At 44.8% G+C, this 18,233-nt stretch overlaps 1 protein-coding gene across 4 annotated transcripts in view; it reads right to left on the bottom strand.

The window, feature by feature from the left end:
- Nucleotides 1–18,233, bottom strand: part of RPAP1 (RNA polymerase II associated protein 1) — a 76,339-nt gene that overhangs the window by 22,960 nt on the left and 35,146 nt on the right. For all 4 annotated transcript variants that reach the window (XR_006387073.1, XM_044272282.1, XM_044272281.1 and 1 more), the window contains exons 12-21: nucleotides 17,420–17,623; nucleotides 14,894–15,028; nucleotides 14,385–14,564; nucleotides 12,942–13,099; nucleotides 11,636–11,815; nucleotides 10,372–10,573; nucleotides 9,841–9,950; nucleotides 8,175–8,370; nucleotides 4,239–4,388; nucleotides 3,909–4,051 (exon numbers count right to left, since the gene is read on the bottom strand). Coding sequence is in view for 3 of the 4 variants with exons in the window: in XM_044272282.1 (XP_044128217.1) it covers nucleotides 3,909–4,051; nucleotides 4,239–4,388; nucleotides 8,175–8,370; nucleotides 9,841–9,950; nucleotides 10,372–10,573; nucleotides 11,636–11,815; nucleotides 12,942–13,099; nucleotides 14,385–14,564; nucleotides 14,894–15,028; nucleotides 17,420–17,623 (1,658 nt within the window). In the remaining variant the exon portion in view is untranslated. The remainder of the gene's footprint in view (nucleotides 1–3,908; nucleotides 4,052–4,238; nucleotides 4,389–8,174; nucleotides 8,371–9,840; nucleotides 9,951–10,371; nucleotides 10,574–11,635; nucleotides 11,816–12,941; nucleotides 13,100–14,384; nucleotides 14,565–14,893; nucleotides 15,029–17,419; nucleotides 17,624–18,233) is intronic.

The following is an 18,233-nucleotide window of genomic DNA, read 5'->3' on the forward strand; positions in this document are numbered from 1 at the left end:
TGGCCGGAGGTCTTCTTAGTTTATGACCCACCCCCAGGGACTGCTCTGTAATGTCCTAAGATCAAGCCTGTGTCCCCCAATGATACGGATGATAAAACTAGATTTTTGTACTTACCGTAAAATCTGTTTCTCTTCCGTTCATTGGGGGGACACAGCTCCCACCCATTTTCTCTTGCTGCGGGCCTCGTCGTGGCCTGCGTGTTTCTGGGTTTGTACATTGTTTGGTTTTCCTGTTTTTTCTTTTGCTTCTCCTACTGTTTTTGCACAAACTGTTTTAGCTTAGTCCCTGTAGGAATGGTATAGCTGAAGGGAGGAGCTCACACTTTTGTGCTTAGTGTCGCCTCCTAGTGGCAATAGCTATACCCAAGGTCAAGCCTGTGTCTCCCAATGAAGAGAAACAGATTTTACGGTAAGTACAAAATTCTAGTTTTTTCATCACTTTTCCCCTCTACAGGCTCCATCTTTAATAGTCAGTTATTTCCTGAGCTAGTGGTGTAGACTAGCTGCTATGTCATATCCCATACACAGTACACATCACAGCAGAAGAAGCATAGAGTACATTACACAGAAGAACTGAACAGTGTAGCTGTGAATCAAACACTGGGGTAAGGCAGTAACACACTTACTATACAAACTCTTCAGACAAGCCTACAACCAGTGACCCTGCTGCCTCTATACCGCCATGACCAACTTAACCCGCACCTACTGTGTCCTTCTCCCATACCATGTAGATTGTAAGCCCTCACGGGCAGGGCCCTCTGTCCTTCTGTACCAGTTTGTAACTCATCTTGTTTATGATTAGTGCAATTGTCTGTATTATGTATGTGCACCCCTTATCACATGTACAGCGCTATGGAATGAATGGCGCTTTAATAATAAATAATAATAATTACTAGCTGCAACAGCATCTCTGTGTGGTTGTGTCTCCGTTGCTTCTCCTTCCTACCCTTCCCCTCTCCATAGACTTCTATGGCCAGAAGCTAGAACCTGAGCCATCAGGAATGCTGAAAATTGGTCTCAAACCAGCTTTCTCAGCACAGATTTTAGCAATAAATTAAGAGTGAATGATCAATGCTGGATGCATGAAGAGACTTAGATTAGTCTGATAAGTGGAGAAAGAGGCATTTTATGTAATAAGATGTGTTAAGTTCTTTTAATCATCTGAGAAAGAATAAGATAAACAACTAGACCCGCGCTGATTGTGCAGTGCTGTATAACGATATAAAGATAATATGGATAATGCCCACTTAAATATGTGAACCCTTAAACTATGTATTCAGCAGTAATACACTTATTAGAGATACTATGTATTAATTAGTTTCATTTGTAATTTTTATAGTGTATTTTATCAATTGTTAATGGCTATTGTCTTCCCTGCTGATGCTTGATAGTAATGAAGGGGTTACACCAATTTAGGTCGGTGATCCGAGAGAAGCACACTACTTGCCTGTTTCTCTGTTTCTTGCTGTGTTTCTCTAAACAGGAGCAGTGGCGCTGTTTCGCTGTTCAGCTATAAGTTTAGCAGGTCTTCAGCCTCCACTGCCAGCGCGCGCAGTCCCGGACGGTGACACGTGCACGCGAGGGAAGCCGCGCTAGTAATCCAATAGAGTGAATGTTCTGTGTGACGTCAGACCAGGTACGGATGCCTACTTGGACCAAAACTCCTCCAATGCTTTTCGGAACTGCCGAGTTCCTTTCTTAGGGATGATTTTGGTCGCTCGGGAAATTTGGGGGGTCCAGGTTTGGAGCATTGGAACAAACAAAACCTGACCCTAGAGGGAGGGACTTCATTAAATTAATGTCAAGAAACGAAACTAAGTGGACCTTTAACTTAAATAGCCTTGCACCAGCAGGGCTTAACCAAGAGATTGAACTATTCGCATTCTCATAAACACAAATATAAACATAAAAATAATGCAGATAGGGCCACGCCAACATCCACTAATGTGGGTATATCAAATCAAGTAATGTTTGATAAATATATTTTCAAACACATACTTTAATATCAGCCTATACTGATAAGACGGATCCATATAGAAAATGTATTGGAGGTGGTATGAGAACGCTGAGATAGGTCATCTACAGCCGAGTGGTCTACGGAACAAGGAGATGAATAGGACTGGTAACCATGGAAACAAATGCCTATTTATCCATGCGCAGGAAGGACCAGAATCATCCCTGAGGAAGGAACTGGGCAGTTGTGAAACGCGTCGAAGAAGTTTTGGTCCAAGTAGGCATCCATACCTGGTGTGACGTCACACAGAAGATTCACTCCATTGGATTACTAGCGCTGCTTCCCTTGCGCACACGTGTCACCGGCCGGGACCGCGCGCGCTGGCAGTGGAGGCTGAAGACCTGCTGAACAGCGAAACAGCACCACCGCTCGCAACAAAACAGGCAAGTAGTGTGCTTCTCTCGGATCACCGACCTAAATTGGTGTAACCCCTTCATTACTATCAAGCAGCAGCAGGGAAGACAATAGCCCTTAACAATTGATAAAATACACTATAAAAATAAAGCTAATTAATACATAGTATCTCTAATAAGTGTATTACTGCTGAATATATAGTTTAAGGGTTCACATATTTAAGTGGGCATTATCCATATTATCGTTATATCATTATACAGCACTGAACAATCAGCGCGGGTCTAGTTGTTTATCTTTTTCTTTCTTGAATTAAATTGAGGGGTGAGGCAATTAACCCTCTCTAGAACAAGCAGCGAGGCACTCGGAGTGTTAATCAGTGCAGTATTCTCCCCCTACTTACTGCGGCAGTGCGGGTTCCATATAAACTTTGTAGACTTTTTTAAATATCTGTTTCCACTATTAATTCATGCACATTTTGTTGCAATGACAGTATTCCTTTAAGGCTGTGTTCACACAATGGTCAGTGATCCATAGGGTTTATACATGGTATACCGTGGAGTATGTTCAGGCTTTATAATGGGGGCACACTCTGCAAGATTTCCCTGGTGGATATGCCAAAAGAAGCTCGTAAACAGAGCCTAAATCTGAGGAACAAACTTGGAGGCAACACAACACGCTTTTAGAAAACGTAGGTATATTGAGTTACCTATTAAGCTGGTGCGCTTATGCCTCATGCACATGACTGTTACCACTCTGCGGTCCGCAAATCTGCAAAATACGGATGCAGTCTGCATTTGTTTCCAGACCCATTGACTTCAATAGTTCTGTGGTCCGCATTTTGCAGAACGGACATATGGAGGCGGAAAGCACACAGATGATCCCATGTGTTTTCTGCATCCATATGTCTGTTATGCAAAAAGATAGAACAAGTCGTATACTTGGCCGCAAAATTCAGACCACGGACCTCGGACCAGCGTTCAGCTATTTTTGGAATTCCCATAGTGGTAACTGAAGGGCTGCCGAACACTTGAAGTGTGCTCTCCCTTCACTTTGTGCGCCTCGTTCTGGAGATAGGAGCAGGTCCCAGAGGAGGGACCCACACGATCTGACCTTTGTAGCATATACCCCTTTAATCCGCACCTCCACCTTGGAGCAAAAATCTTCAACAAGATAAGATGTGCCCCATTTCAGAAAGTACAATATGTTTGCACTGTGCCTGGTAGACTTCAACATTTCCTTGATCTGCTCTTTCCTACTGACTACAGACTGATGGGCAGTGTAGATGGCATTTTGTAGTCGGTTGGGAATGGACAGCAATGGACACTTGGAATTGCCACAGCTATGAAGTAACATTACTATATTTACATACAAGTGCATATCTGCTAATTCAAGCATATTAGGTAATTAGTATAAAACCGTCATAAACATCAAAATAACAATCAGCCAAGTCACTGACTACATCCAATGATAAAATAACCAGTCAAGAATTCACATACAATAATTAGTCACTTTGATAAGCTGCGTCATAGCGAGAACTTACGGCAAAAAAGTCGGATTGAACGTAAAGGAAGAAATAATCTTATGGGCCAGATGCTCGCTGCCAGGCAAGAGTCGACTCAGTAAGGTAATGGAGACAGAATGACATAGAGATGCATGCTGGGAATGTTCAGGATACATGGCCGCCTATTTGAAGGGAAATGGAAGAAATAAAAAGTTATTACAATCTGTTCCCAATTTCTAGAAAAAACAAGAATAAAAAGCAGGAATCCATAAAAGGAAGTGCTAAAAATACACCGACATAAAACAGATCAGGAAGATGTAACCTTGTGGCATAATAAATGTGAGAAAATAAAATGACAGAAGTACTAACCACTTTATATAGCAGAGACAATGCAAAGTACTGAAAGTGGTACTCGTGTCGAAGGAGCCAGCTGGAGGATGGAGTCACTGGTGGAGTCGGGCATTCACTTATCTTCAGTAGGTATTTTTCAAGTCCTTTGTATTGAAGGATAAAGGAGAACTGCCCAAAAAAGCAAATATAACCTGTGTGAGTACATACGGTATTATTACAGTACAGTGCAGTACTGCGCTCCTTCATAAATCTGCTCTGAACCTGGACATACCTCCATTTTCACCCCGGCAGCCCCCCTGACTTGAGCATCGGAGCAGTTCATGCTCAGATGCGCTCCCTTCCCCTGCGCTAAATTGCGCAGGGCAAAGGCTCTTTTGTTTACAATAACACACTGCCGGGCGGAGGCTTCTGCCCAGCAGTGTGTTCGGTGGCGTCATCAGCTCTGATGGGCGGGCTTTAGCTCTGCCCTAGCCGTTTTACTGGCTAGAGCAGCGCTAAAGCCCACCCATCAGTGCCGGTGACGTCACCGGGCTCCCTGAGCAGCCGGAAGAAGAGGCTTCAGCTCGCCTGCAAGAGACCCGGTACGTCACCGAGTATAAGAAAACAGTCACTTCCGGCTAAGAATTTCCTATATGAAAACGGGGCTTCAGAAATATGTGGCAAAGGTAGGACATGTATGTATGTATTATGTATGTCACTCTAGTACTATTACAACAATGTCCCCAATCCCGGACAACCCCTTTAAATCTTGTACATGAGTGCAGCAAAAGAGTTCTCCACATCCATTCACATGCGCCAATCACACCCTCCTCACAGCTTTCACATCCCCATTATACACCACATGAAGGCACCTGTGCAGCACGTGTCCATGGGAGGCCAGAACGCTAATTATTCTAGCACGTGTGAGACACACAGGATAATAGGGCTATCCCTTGAAAGGTATTTATCACCTCTCCACAGAATAGGCGATAAATACTGTAATGCTTTGGTCCGAGCTGCTGGAGGAGAAAGGGTGCACAGAATGGCTTAGGCCCACCCTTGGGGCACTTAACTGCTCATTTGCATATGGATTTGTATTAAAATACAATGGATTGAATGTAGTTTGCATTACTGCTATACTTACTATATGAAAATGAGAAGTTCTTTGTGCACATTTGCAATAAAAATTGTGTTGGGTCCATCTACCAATGACAAGGTGGCTTCCAACAGACAGTGCTTCTAATCAGGGTATAACATAGCTGGATCCTACATTGTCCTGAATTTTGTAGGCCAAAAGCCATACTTTTCTCCAGAATGCAGCAAAGGATCACTAAGTGAAAGATGTCATTACAATCAGCTGAGCTAGCCTAAAAGACAATGTACCTGGTGGAACAATGAACTTACAGTCTCCCTTTAAAGGGGTTGTCTCCAGAGGTCGCACTCCATTTTTTCCAGAAGAGTAAAAATACTCCTCTTAACAATTTTGAGGAGTATTTTTAGCCAAGGAGGAGTACAATATTTGCGGTAATTCAGATATATAATGCATAGGCCCACATAATGTTATGAGGCTGATATTTCTGCAGGGAACCATTGCTAGTCTCCCATGCAGAAATAAAACGTAGACAATTTTACATTTATCCAACATCATACACTAAACATAAGACCACTGCTGCCATACAGAGTGCCCACCTGACGCTGCCATACAGAGCGCCCACCTGACGCTGCCATACACGGTGCTCACCTGACGCTGCCATACACGGTGCTCACCTGACGCTGCCATACACGGTGCTCACCTGACGCTGCCATACACGGCGCCCACCTGACACTACTATACATATTACATACACTGCTCTACCACATGCCCATTACACAGATAGTTTACTATATGCACATTGCACACACAGCTCTGCTACATGTCCATTACACAGATAGAACTACTGTGTGCACATTACACACAGAAAACTGTACAATAGACTGGTTACACTGACATAGCTCTGCTTTATACACATCTTCCATACATAAAGTACCTCTGCATTCTCCACAAGCACAGTCCTACACGGAGCCTGTGTTCCCCTAACTCCTCCCTCACACAGGGCTGATCACATGACTGTGACATCACCACAGGTCCTGTAACCACAATGCAGTGTTTAGTCCAGACGCTGGAGCTGCTCCTGGTGAGAGAGATGTCCGTGAGGGGCGGGGATTCTCAGGAGAGGGGCAGGGCTTCATGTGTGCCGCACCTGGCAGCTTCTGACTAGAAAAAGACCATGCGGAAAAATACTCATGAGTCTTTTTCAAGGGAGTAAAATGGCCTGAACAGGCGTTATTGTGACCTCTGGTTGTCTCATCTTAGACACTGGTGGTATATCGCTAGGATATGCAAAAGAAAGTTAAGTCTCATTCACACGTCAGTGTTCGGTCAGTGATTTCCATCAGTGATTTTGAGCCCAAACCAGCTGTGGCTCTAAACACAGAACAGGTGCAGATCTTACCCTTATACCTTATGTCTGTGGAGGCTCCAATCCTGGTTTTGGCTCACAATTACTGATGGAAATCACTGACCAAACACTGACATGTGAATGAGGCTTTAGACCAGCACTTCCAAACTATGTATAAAGAAAGTTCAGGTACACGCTTCCATGGCTGCAATGCAAAAGCAAAGAAGAACTACAAGTAGCAGCACACTGCTTTATGCACAAAGACACATGCAAATACTGAAAACATGAATGAAAGTAGATTGCATTACTGCTATACTTACTATATGAAAATTAGAAGCGGTTTGTGCATATTTGTGATATAAATTGTGTTGGGTCCACCTACCAACGACAAGGTGGCTTCCAACAGACAGTGCTTCTAAACAGAGTATCTCATAGCTGGATTCTACATTGCCCTGAATTTTGTAGGCCAAATACCCAAGAGAGGTAAACCTGTAAGTGTAGGTCCCATCTGCTAGAAGCCACCTTGCTGCTGGTATGTGTGCCCGACACAATTTGATCAAAAATGTGGGTAAAGAGCTTCTAATTTTCATATATTAAGTATAGCACTAATGCATTTACAGTTATGTTTCCAGAGTTTATGTTATGTTTCTTGCACAAAGCAGTGTTCCGATACTTGTAGTCCTTGTTTGCCTTTATATCGCTGAGATATGCCACCAATGTCGGATAGTTGTGGCTCCCACCCCTGAGACCCACACCTATCTCCAGAAAAGGACAAACGTGCGCAGCCGCCCTCTATTCATTTCTATGGCTTGGCTATCTCCGGCAGTCCCACAGAAGTTAATGGAGTGATGGCCGGGCCTGCGTGTTGTGCTCTCCTTCACTTTCGGGTGCCCATTCTGGAGATAGGTTTGAGTTTCAGGTCTCAATGGTGGGACCCGCACCTATTTGATGTTGATGGCACATCCTAGTGATATGCCATCAATTTCCCAGATGACACAACCACTTTAAGGGAAAACAGCCAAGCCGGAGTGGGATTCTGACTGGTTGAGTGAGGTGGTTCAGATACTCTGGTAGATATCTATTTGCATATTATTTTCCTATAGAGTAGGGGCACTAAGTCTACATACACAGCTGGTCTTCTTACCAAGAGCCAGTATCTCCAATATGTTATTTAACATCTGTACATTAAACCTATAACATAGAGCCACTTTATACATTATATTATACATTTTCACAATCTTTCCCTTCTGAAGCAGGAATGATCAGGGGTATTGGAGCAGACCAATGCAACCACCATTTGGAATGGGATGTATTCTCTGAAGGGACGGTGGCAATGACTGTTCGTACCAGAGAATAAAGGCCACCACAAATAGTTTAAGAATTCTGTCGGATACCAAATAAAAAAATGTATTCCTCCAAATGTATCAAAAACTAAATGTGAGGAAACTTTGCAAATTGTCTAGATCTAAAATACCCTACAATGTTGTATCTGGAGCTCCTATGGAGCCCAACGTGTTTCCAGTCATGTCCTGCTCACCTTGCTGACCAGTCCCTTGTGTATGTTGGTGATGCTGCAGATGAGATTGAGCACAGATGTCAAGATGGGGTAAGGTGATTTTACTCCAGCCAAGCTGAGTGGTGGCTTTTCTCCTGCGCAACTCAAAGTCACAATGCTGCTGACAGACTCCGGCAATGGGGAGCAGGAAAGGGGATTGCACACAGCAGAGCAAGACCTTAGGGTAAAGGATTTCGGCAAAAGAGGAAAATATAACAGAAATTACGTTTTGCTCGTCAGAATTTTAAAGACAGATTAATATATGAAGAACATTTTCTTAAAAAAAAAAAAAAAAAAACATGCTATAGGCCAGTGATGGCTAACCTTCGCACTCCAGCTGTGGTAAAACTGCAACTCCCAAGATGCCCCGCTTGCTTGGCTGCTCTCAGAACTCTATAGAAATAAATGGAGCATGCTGGGAGTTGTAGTTTCACCACAGCTGGAGTGCCAAGGTTAGCCATCACTGCTATAGGCTATGCCAGGGATGCTCAACCTGCAGCCCTACAGCTGTTGTAAAACTACAACTCCCACCATGCCCTGCTGTAGGCTGTCCGGGAATGATGGGAGTTGTATTTTTGCAACAGCTGGAGGGCCGCAGGTTGAGCATGCCTGGGCTATGCTATTGGGAATAAGCAGAATGGCACCGTGCACCGTGGATTTGCCACAACAAAATAATCTGCAGGATATCAAATCTGCACCAAACCATGCCGATTTTGCAGGGCATTTAACTGGAGAAACCTGTGGATTTGCATTGCAAAGGATGAGATCTGCAGTAGATATCTGCAACATAAATTGACATGCTGTGGGTTTAAAATCTGCACCGAAGGGTAAGTTGTGTGTGGATTCCAGTGCCGACACTCTCCGCAGCACATGGATAATATCTTTTTAAATCACATCCACTTAGAATCGCATCCTCTTTGCTGCCGCTGTAACGGCTGCAGGTTTTCCCACACACAGTTTTCTGCTATGGAAAATCCCTGGCGCGTGACAACACCTTTAATTGGTTAATTATTATTACTGAGCTCATGTACTACTGCCAGCATCTTACGCAAGAGAAAGGATGTCAGGGTTCAATATTCACCCTCAATATCAAGTGACTGTTCTTTCCTAATATTGCTTTGTTCAATAATGGGGGGGGGTGAGTTTCGGCAAACCTCCTCCGACCCACTTGGTTAGACCTGTAAAGGAAAGATTACTTACGTGCTCCCCGACGCTGACTCCTCGCTCCTTTTCTCGGCCTGTGATACTCCACTGGGCTCCCTCGCTGTCAACAACCAATCACTGGCTGCGGCGGTGACCAGCAATCCTTACTTCATGACAAATGGTCACATGACGCAAGGGGAACTGGCTGCGGCAATGTCAAACTGGATGTTTTCAGCGAGGGAGCACAGCGGAGCATCGCCGGCCAAGAGAAGAAGGAGCAGGGAGCCAGCGCTGGGAAGCAGGTAAGTAAGCTTCTCTTTACAGGTCTGGCCGAGTGGTGGTGGTGGGGGGGAGGGTTTCAAAATTTCCCCTCATTCTTGCACAACCCTATTAAGAGTACTGTCACACATAGCATAAACATAGCAGAAAATACAGTGCATTTACATTACAAAGTGCAAATAAAATACTGGGCCGCTGATCATGTAATGACAGGAGAGGCTGTTACCAGAGAGAATCCCACATGGACCGCACAGCCACATGATGCAGGAATGGTAGTAGTACGCTATCAGTCAGCTTCTCAACTTCCTCGTTACATAAGACGGTATTCAGGGACGGCTACGGAAGAGGAAGCATAATGGTCACCTTATACATTGTAGGCTCCCCATAATCATAGTCTTGCTGACTACAACAATAGAATAAATTTAATTCACATAAATAAAATATAAATATCTCGAGGGCACAACGTCTCCGTGTTTTGCAGTTCATAAACTGCGGAGCCGCAAAACACGGACATCGCCCGCAATTTGCGGACATGAATAGGACATGCTCTATAGTTTTGTGGGTCTGCGGAACAGAACAAGGGATGCGGATAACACACCGGGTGCTGTCCGCATCTTTTGCTGCCCCATTGAAATGAACGGGTCCGCACCCACTCTGCACAATTGCGGAACGGACGCGGACCCATTCATGCGGTCGTGTGAATGAGCCCTAAAACAGAGAAAGAAAGAGATGCGTCATTGTGGAGGTTAAGGCCCACCTGTCGGCAAGCTGCCTTGTAGTAAGAAGCCAGGAAGTTGATGGATGCAGTGGTGAGGGGTTGGAGAAGTTCCCAGGTGCTGGAATCTGATATTTCTTGGAGACATCGCATCAGACATCCTTCCACTAAAGGTAGCAGCCCAGTGATGTCGGCCCAGGACACAGGAGGTGGAGGAACCTGAGGCTCTGTATCAATAGGTGTGCTGTAAGTCACGCAAGTCCTTTCATTAATAGGAATAAAGCCCTGGTAGAATACAGTGTGTTTCACCTTAACGAGAACTGCAGAATATTCATGGATCCATGTAGATACATTCATACTGAATTTATTATCAAATTTCGTATTGAAACCTCTGCTATAAAGAAGTTTGGCGCTGATCAAGCTCAAATTAAGGTGTTTCTATAGGCAAAGCTTTACGGGGGTAGGTCAGTAATCACTGTCCTCATGTACTGTCACAGTCTCCAAGATATAAAAGTGTTTCTCCAGGACTTCAGCATTAATGTCTTATCCTTTGGGGGGGCCCCTTCACTGATTACACAGGTACATCGGCACATCCATATGAGTGGCTATGTCTGGTACCGAAGCTAGCCCCAAATGAATGCGATAAGCTGCAGTGCAAGTTACAGCCACCCTTGCGAACAAGCAGTGGTACCTGTGTAAGAATTAAAGGTCTAAGGGCATGATCACATGCACCGCTCCAGCCAATGACTGGCTTCAGCGGTGACATGGCCAAAAGCAGCATGTCACCACTGAAGCCAGTCATTGGCTGGAGCGGTGCATGTGATCATAACTAGATGGAAGATGGACTGGAGCGACATGGAGCAGGTAGGTAGGAATCTTCTTTTTCAGGAGGCAGGCTACAGGCATTACTTAAAAAATAATTATAACTGCAAAACCCCTTTAAGGCGACACTTTGTTTAGAAAGCACCACAACCCCTTCATTCTGCTCATCAGCAGGGATCCCAGAGGTCAGATCTCCGCCGACAGGCCACCAATGTTTAATTTCAGGGGAACCCCTTAAACCTCAGAGCCTAATATAATATGGCAAAACTGAAGGACATTTAGTGCTCAGTTCTAGGAGCTTTGCACTCTGGATTGCTGCGTTGAGACTCCTAAAGAGGGCTCCGTAGTATATTTTTTGTAGCTGATCTCCCTAAGATCAGCTATTGTTGTGTTTTCTGTTATAGGAATGCTATTCGATAGAGCTTTAGAAATGCCAAATAATATGACCCTGTTGAGTATATAAACTCCTTACAATCCCTGTTACCTGTGGAGTTGTGCCTCCAGCTCGGCTGTACAGCCTGCCGTCTGGGTCACGTGAGAAATCAGAGTAATCACTGCAGCAGCTCGCTGGATGGAAACAGTCACCAAGGTCGGAGTCCTTTTGCAAGAAGTGATCAGAGGAGGAAAGGACTGGATGATTCCCACAAGAACAGGGTACAGATCTCTGGAAGGCGAAAGAAACATCAGGCACCTTTTGTTAGTTTTTTTTGTTAGATATTGGCATCATAAACTAAAAATCAATTCAAGTCAACTGCATGATGATGAAATTACCAATGTTTAGGAAAATGCGCCTGTTAGCATAAGGGAGTAGGAACCGTATGTAATTTACACTAAAGTTGTGAATGCACAAAAAGAGTTTTCTCAGCTACCAAGCACCTGTCTGTCAAGGGGTTAAGCTGGTAGAGCTGATCCCCAGGGTCCAACAGGCCTCTTCCTCACTATGCACATACCAAACTAGTGAAATCAGCTGACGTTAATGTGTACGACCGCCGTAAGGAACAAGCAAACAAAATCCGTAATCAAGAAGGAATCCAAATCCGGAAATGTGGCCAGACGATGGCATAACCTGCAGTATCATAATGTCAAAAACACTTTGGAGAAGAATGTGTATATTTTTGCTTGTAACTAGGGATGTTTTCAAGTTCGGGTTCAGGCGGTGGATGGATTGCGTTAGCACGTAATATAACGGAATTCTATGACGAAATTCAGAACGGAAGCCTTTAAGAGGCATTCTGTCATTGTCGAAGTCTATGGGCAGCATAACGGATCTGTCTGGTTTCCGCTTTGCAGGACAGGCCTTTGTTTTCCGTCCTGCATAGCGGAAACCAGACGGATCAGTTATGCTGCCCATAGACTTCTATTATGACGAAATGCAAAATGGAATACCTTTTAAATTCCGGAATCCATAACGGAATTCATCCCCCGCCAAACGCCAAACCCGAACCTGAAAACGTTGGGTTCGCTCATCCCTACTGGTAACAAAAATCCTGTCTATCCATCCCTATAGCGCTCAGTGAACTGGGCACAATCGCATGTGAACGCTGAGAGACAAACAGGTCCGTACATTAACTCCCCTCCCCCCACAGCCTTTGTAACAGGCGGGACAAGTGTACATTGCATAGAGAGGTTTTCCTGCCATGTCCCATGACTGCATCAGGGGTAAGCGCTTCGGTGAAGAAGAGGGCTATGACTTCAGTACCATGATATTGAAAAACCCTTTTATACAGCAGAGGGCAAAAGATATACAACATAAATGCTGAATACTCACATAATTATTCATTGTAACTAACCTGTATATATCACAGGCCTGGCCATAGCCGGCAGCTATAGCCCAGAGGCGAAAGGTCTCAGTACTTAAACGCTCTGCTTCTCCCTTCAAAAGGGGAAGATCTTGGGGTTCCTGAACCACAAATCTGCTGAGTCGGCTTTTCATGTCAAAGGTGTTCAACTACAACAGAAAAACAAAACGCTGTTAAAATTGATGGTTTTATTTTTACAGCAGCTTTAAAAGGGAGGAGGTAAATATTCATGGGTCCGTTTTCTGTCATCCCAGCTAATTGCCATATTTTTCGCCCCCTATAAAAGACGCAACTAGGTTTTTGAGGAGGAAAATAAGAAAAAATATATTTTGAACCAAAAGGTGCGCTTTTGGTGGGTTTTGAACTAATGGGGGCATCTGTGGCTGGCACTGTTACGGGGGCATCTGTGGCTGGCACTGTTACGGGGGCATTTGTGGATCGCAGGCGGGCGGGCACTGGCAGCGTAACTCACTACGTCACGCGCCCGCGCCGCCTGCTTTATTCATAAAGTGGGCGGAGCAGGCGCGTGACGTAGTGAGTTATGCTGCCAGTGCCCGCCCGGCCTCCTGCCCGATACGGACGTTAGTAAGTGAAGGTTAATGGATATATTGAAGATTATTGTTAAACAATGCCTACAGTTATAGATAGGATTACTACAGTGAGCGGGGCCCGATGCAATAGAATACAGTGACTGCACCGGGCCCCGCTGCCATTCAAAACCAAATGCTGGCCCCCAGCCCCTCCTCGCTCCCCACTGATACACCCGCCGACTGCACTGTGCAGCATGCGGTCGGTGGTGTATCATTGTAAACTGCAGCATTTGCCCCATAAGACGCACTGTAATTTTCCCCCCACTTTTTTTGGGGGGGTTGGGGGAGGGGAAGTGTGTCTTATAGGGCGAAAAATACGTTAGCTGTTGGAAGGAGCTGTGAAGGTCGGCGGAACACAGCGACCTCTTTCTGTGACGTTATGTCCATCAGTCACATGGCCTTTCTGCCATCCTGAGGATAGGTCCTCAATATTTAAATTGGCTCATCTCGCACTGTGGTGGCATATCGCTAGGATACGCTTGGATTGTCCAATAGGTGCGGGTCCCACCTCTAAGCGGTGTGCTCTCCATTCACCTCTAGAGGAGTTCTGGAAATAGCCGAGAAAGCTCTTGGCTATTTTTGGCACTTCCATAGAAGTGAATGGAGGGTGGTAGCTCTTGTGTGGTGCACCCTTCGTCACTTAGGGGCCCCTGTTCTAGAGATGAAGTCGGACCTTTCGGACATTGATGGCATTGCCTAGCGATATGCCACTAACGTGCAATATAAGCCAACCCCTTTTAATTCTGTCAAAAGGCTTTTAACCCCAGTTGTCAACCACAAGACATGATCAGGTGCACTGTTAAAATTAAAAGATCTGCTCAATTGCATATTCCAAGCTACTTACTAGTCTGGCAGCAGCATGACGACCTGAGGAAGCCAACACCCGTAGAAATTTTATTGCTGCGGCACAGGGCACGCCATGGAGACTGGAAGGACCAGGATCATCAGTATCCATTGCCGTACTCCACTGCATGGGCAGGAACTCGCGTACAATGGTCTCCATTAGCCGAGGACAATCGAGGAGCTATAGATAACAAAGGAGGAGTTAAATGAAAATTCCCAACTTTACTGAAACCCATTTTGTCTCCAGATGTGCCTCGTGCGTCAAGGTCCTGCTTATTTTAGGTGCAGAGAAGGCTGTATATGGCAGCATATACTTCATTTCAGAGAAGCCTTGCACCTGTTAGTACAGTGTTTGGAACATGGTGCAATAATGTTCTTATAAATCCCGCTCTTTAACATGAAAAGTGCCTGTAATGGTTGACTAGAACTTGTTAGAGGACACCTTCCGCTTGCATGGTTCTCACACAATTGCATTTAGCCTATGTTTCAGTCTCTTGATGTTAACCTCACCTGGCTGCAGGCTGCTGCAGAATGGCGGGCCACTCTCGTCAGAATATCAAGAATTTGCAGGACCACTGAGGCTGGTGGCCTCACAACTTCCAAGATGTATCTTAGTCGATGGTGAAACTTTGTCTTCAGAAGACCCTAAGTAAAAGCGAGAAGAGTTATTATATTGATTATAGTAACGCCAAACCCAAAAATTAATGTTAAAACTATACAGGAGAAAACTTGCCCATAGTAACACTCCGAGGTACTAGTCGTAACCAAAGCCAAGTTCGGTTTCACGTTTTAAAGTGGTTTTTCATTTAAAAAATCAACTACCGAAGTTATTCAACGTAGTCACGCGCGACTTTATGAAAAACGAACTTTGGCTCATTGGAGCCCATAAACAAATCTCCGTACAGTATTATTCCGAAGTGACTTTGGATTAAGCATCCGAAGCTCGCCTCGCTCAACTCTACTCCTAATACAAACTGTCTTGTACAAATCCTTCCAAGAACACAGATTTTTGCTGATCCTTTCCGTTTTTACATAGCTGGGATTGTAGCCCAGTGTGCAGAGTCTCATACTGATTAGGGAGCAGTGAGAGAACGCTCCACAGGCAGTTGCTTTAGGCCTGATTAACACGACTGTGCTCGGTCCAGGAAACACGGCCCATGCATTAGCCACATCTCCTGACCAACAGAGGCTCCTCTGACCCAAACTGGCTGCATCATTGTGAGTTATGATACAGCCAGTTCCAATCTGATCGCAGGTCTATTGTACTGCGCTCACACGATGCTATAAGTACACTACAACTAGCTCCATGATCAGATAGGAACTGACTGTATCATGAGTTACTATAATGCAGTCAGTTTGGGTCAAGTGAGGGCCGGTCGGCCTGTGAGATGTGGCCCACACACGGACTGAGTTTCCCAGTCCAATCATGGGTTGTGTCAATCAATTCTTAATAAATCTGGTGCATTGTTAAAGGGGTTGTGTCACCTCACACAGTGGTGGGATATCGATATGATATGCTACCAATATCATATATGGAGGTGGGACTCCCACCTATCTCCAGAATTGTGCCCCCAAAGTAAATGAGGGTGCACCACGCATGTGTGGCCTGCTCTGTATTCTTCTATGGGAGTTCAGAAAATACCTGAGTGAGCGCTCTTGGCTATTTCTGGGACTTTCATTGAAGTGATCAGAAACCGCACCGCTCAAGTGCAGCCACCTATCCATTCCCCACTATGGGAGTTCCAGAAATAGACGAGTGAGTGCACTCCGTTATTTTAAAAAGTCCCATAGAAATTAATGGAGAGTGCACCGCACAAGCACGGCTGCTCTATTCACTTCTACGGGACTGCTGAAAATAGCCGAGCCAGTACTCGTTTACTTTCGAAACTCCCATAGAAATTATTGCAGGGCGGCTACGCATGCGCAGTGCACTCTTGCTCACTTTGGGAGGGATATAACAGGATTATTTTAACATAATTAAACCTTGGATATACATAGGGTGCAATACTTGGTATAAAAGCTAGATGGCAATAGTGGGGACCTCATATCTGGACGAGGCATTCTTCAGTTTAGATTTTCCCTGCGCTGTAGTATCCCAATTGTGTCCAGATTTACACTATGATGATGTATACATCACACTTTGCTAAACCACATGTCACATGCCTATTGTTTTATTTGTATTTTACGTTGTACGGGTCACACCCAGCTTTTCTGCCATAAGGAGTGGGCGGAGAGGTAAACTCAAATATCACCATGAATCAAGTCTCCTCATTCTTTTACCCCTAGAGAAAATTTTAAGATCTGAAGCATTGCAGACAACATGGTTAGATCCCTTGTTTAGGGATCATTCAAAATTCTACCATGACAGAGGCTCTGTTCTAGAGGTGGGACCCACACCACCTATCTGACATTGGTGGCATTCTCCAACAATATGTCCGAAGTGAGACAACCCCTTTTAGCGGTTCTAAACACAGAAAACTAAGGGGCGTTTTAGACACCAGCCTTAATGAAGGGCCATAGCTGGCAGTGGATCCGGCGAAGTTATGAAGAGGCGCCGGCCTCTCCATAACTTCGGCACATCCAGCGCCAGTTCTAAAAGTAAGACAGCTTCCGAGATGTCTTATATTTTGATCATTTTCTATGCCTAAAACAGGCGTAGAAATTGACGAATGAGACGGACCTGCCGGCCCATCCCCACCCACAATTTTAGACCTGGGGTGAGCGAGGTGAAGTCGCAGATAGCAGTATATTCACCTGAAATATGCTTAATTTAGGCGTATGTCAGATTAGTAAATGACCCCCTAAATTTAGGCCTACTATGTAGAAGCCCCACTGACAAGACAAAAGTCAACATTCAGCTGTTAGTTTATGTATACATTTCCAGGAGTAATAAATAAGGAACAGCACAAGGATTTCTGTTCTAAGAATAGGTGCGCTTAAACTATTATTTTACTTTACACCTAAAGACACAAATGTATGTTAATGAGGGTCACCATTAGGGGCGCATGCTTTTTTTGGGGGAAAGCTCTGTCTCACCTTTATAGCATCATATCGAGCAACATCAGGATCGGATTTCTTTTCATCTTTATCCTTTTGCTTGTCCACTTTTCCTGTGGTTTTATTCAGGCCTTTTTCTACCATCATCTTCATCCTCCTCCTCCTCTCCTCCTCCTCTTGGCTGGGTAGGAAAGGAAACACTTTTGTTCCTTGATACCAAGAAAAAGTCTTATCCAAGTATTCCTGCTCCGAACATAAAACAATAAAAACTGCGCATTAAATCATTAGATGACAAACAGCGCAATAATTCACGGCTTAAAATCCAAAGAAATGTCTAAATAAAATGTGGAAACAGTATATGAAATATTGTGCCCGCTGTTTTACATGATAAGTATATTGACTGGGGCCACGCTGCAGTACTCGGAACAGCGGGTGGTTCGGACCCCAACGCTGCGTGGTTTGGACCCCCACCTTATTAAAACTGCTTTTTAATAAAAATATTGCCATCAAATACTACATATATATATAGAGCGGAGGAGGAGCTGGGGGCCGGTGCGTTCACTGTGCTCCGGCCCCGCCGCTCCAGTACAGTTATAAAATGTGTAATTCAATTAATAATGATTCATGCTGCCCCCTCTGTAGTATAACATTCAATATATTCTACTCACAGGGCTACTGTCATCGTAATGCAGGCCGGCCGGGCAGACGAGCGGCAGCGTCACTGGCTGACGTCACGTGCCTGCACCACCTGCTTCATTCATAAAGTAGGCCGGGCAGGCACGTGACGTCAGCCAGTGACGCTGTCGCTCGTCTGCCCGGCCGGCCTGCATTACGATGACAGTAGCCCTGTGAG

The sequence above is a fragment of the Bufo gargarizans genome, chromosome 11 (assembly GCF_014858855.1).
Source record: "Bufo gargarizans isolate SCDJY-AF-19 chromosome 11, ASM1485885v1, whole genome shotgun sequence".
NCBI classification, from domain to species: Eukaryota; Metazoa; Chordata; class Amphibia; order Anura; family Bufonidae; genus Bufo; species Bufo gargarizans.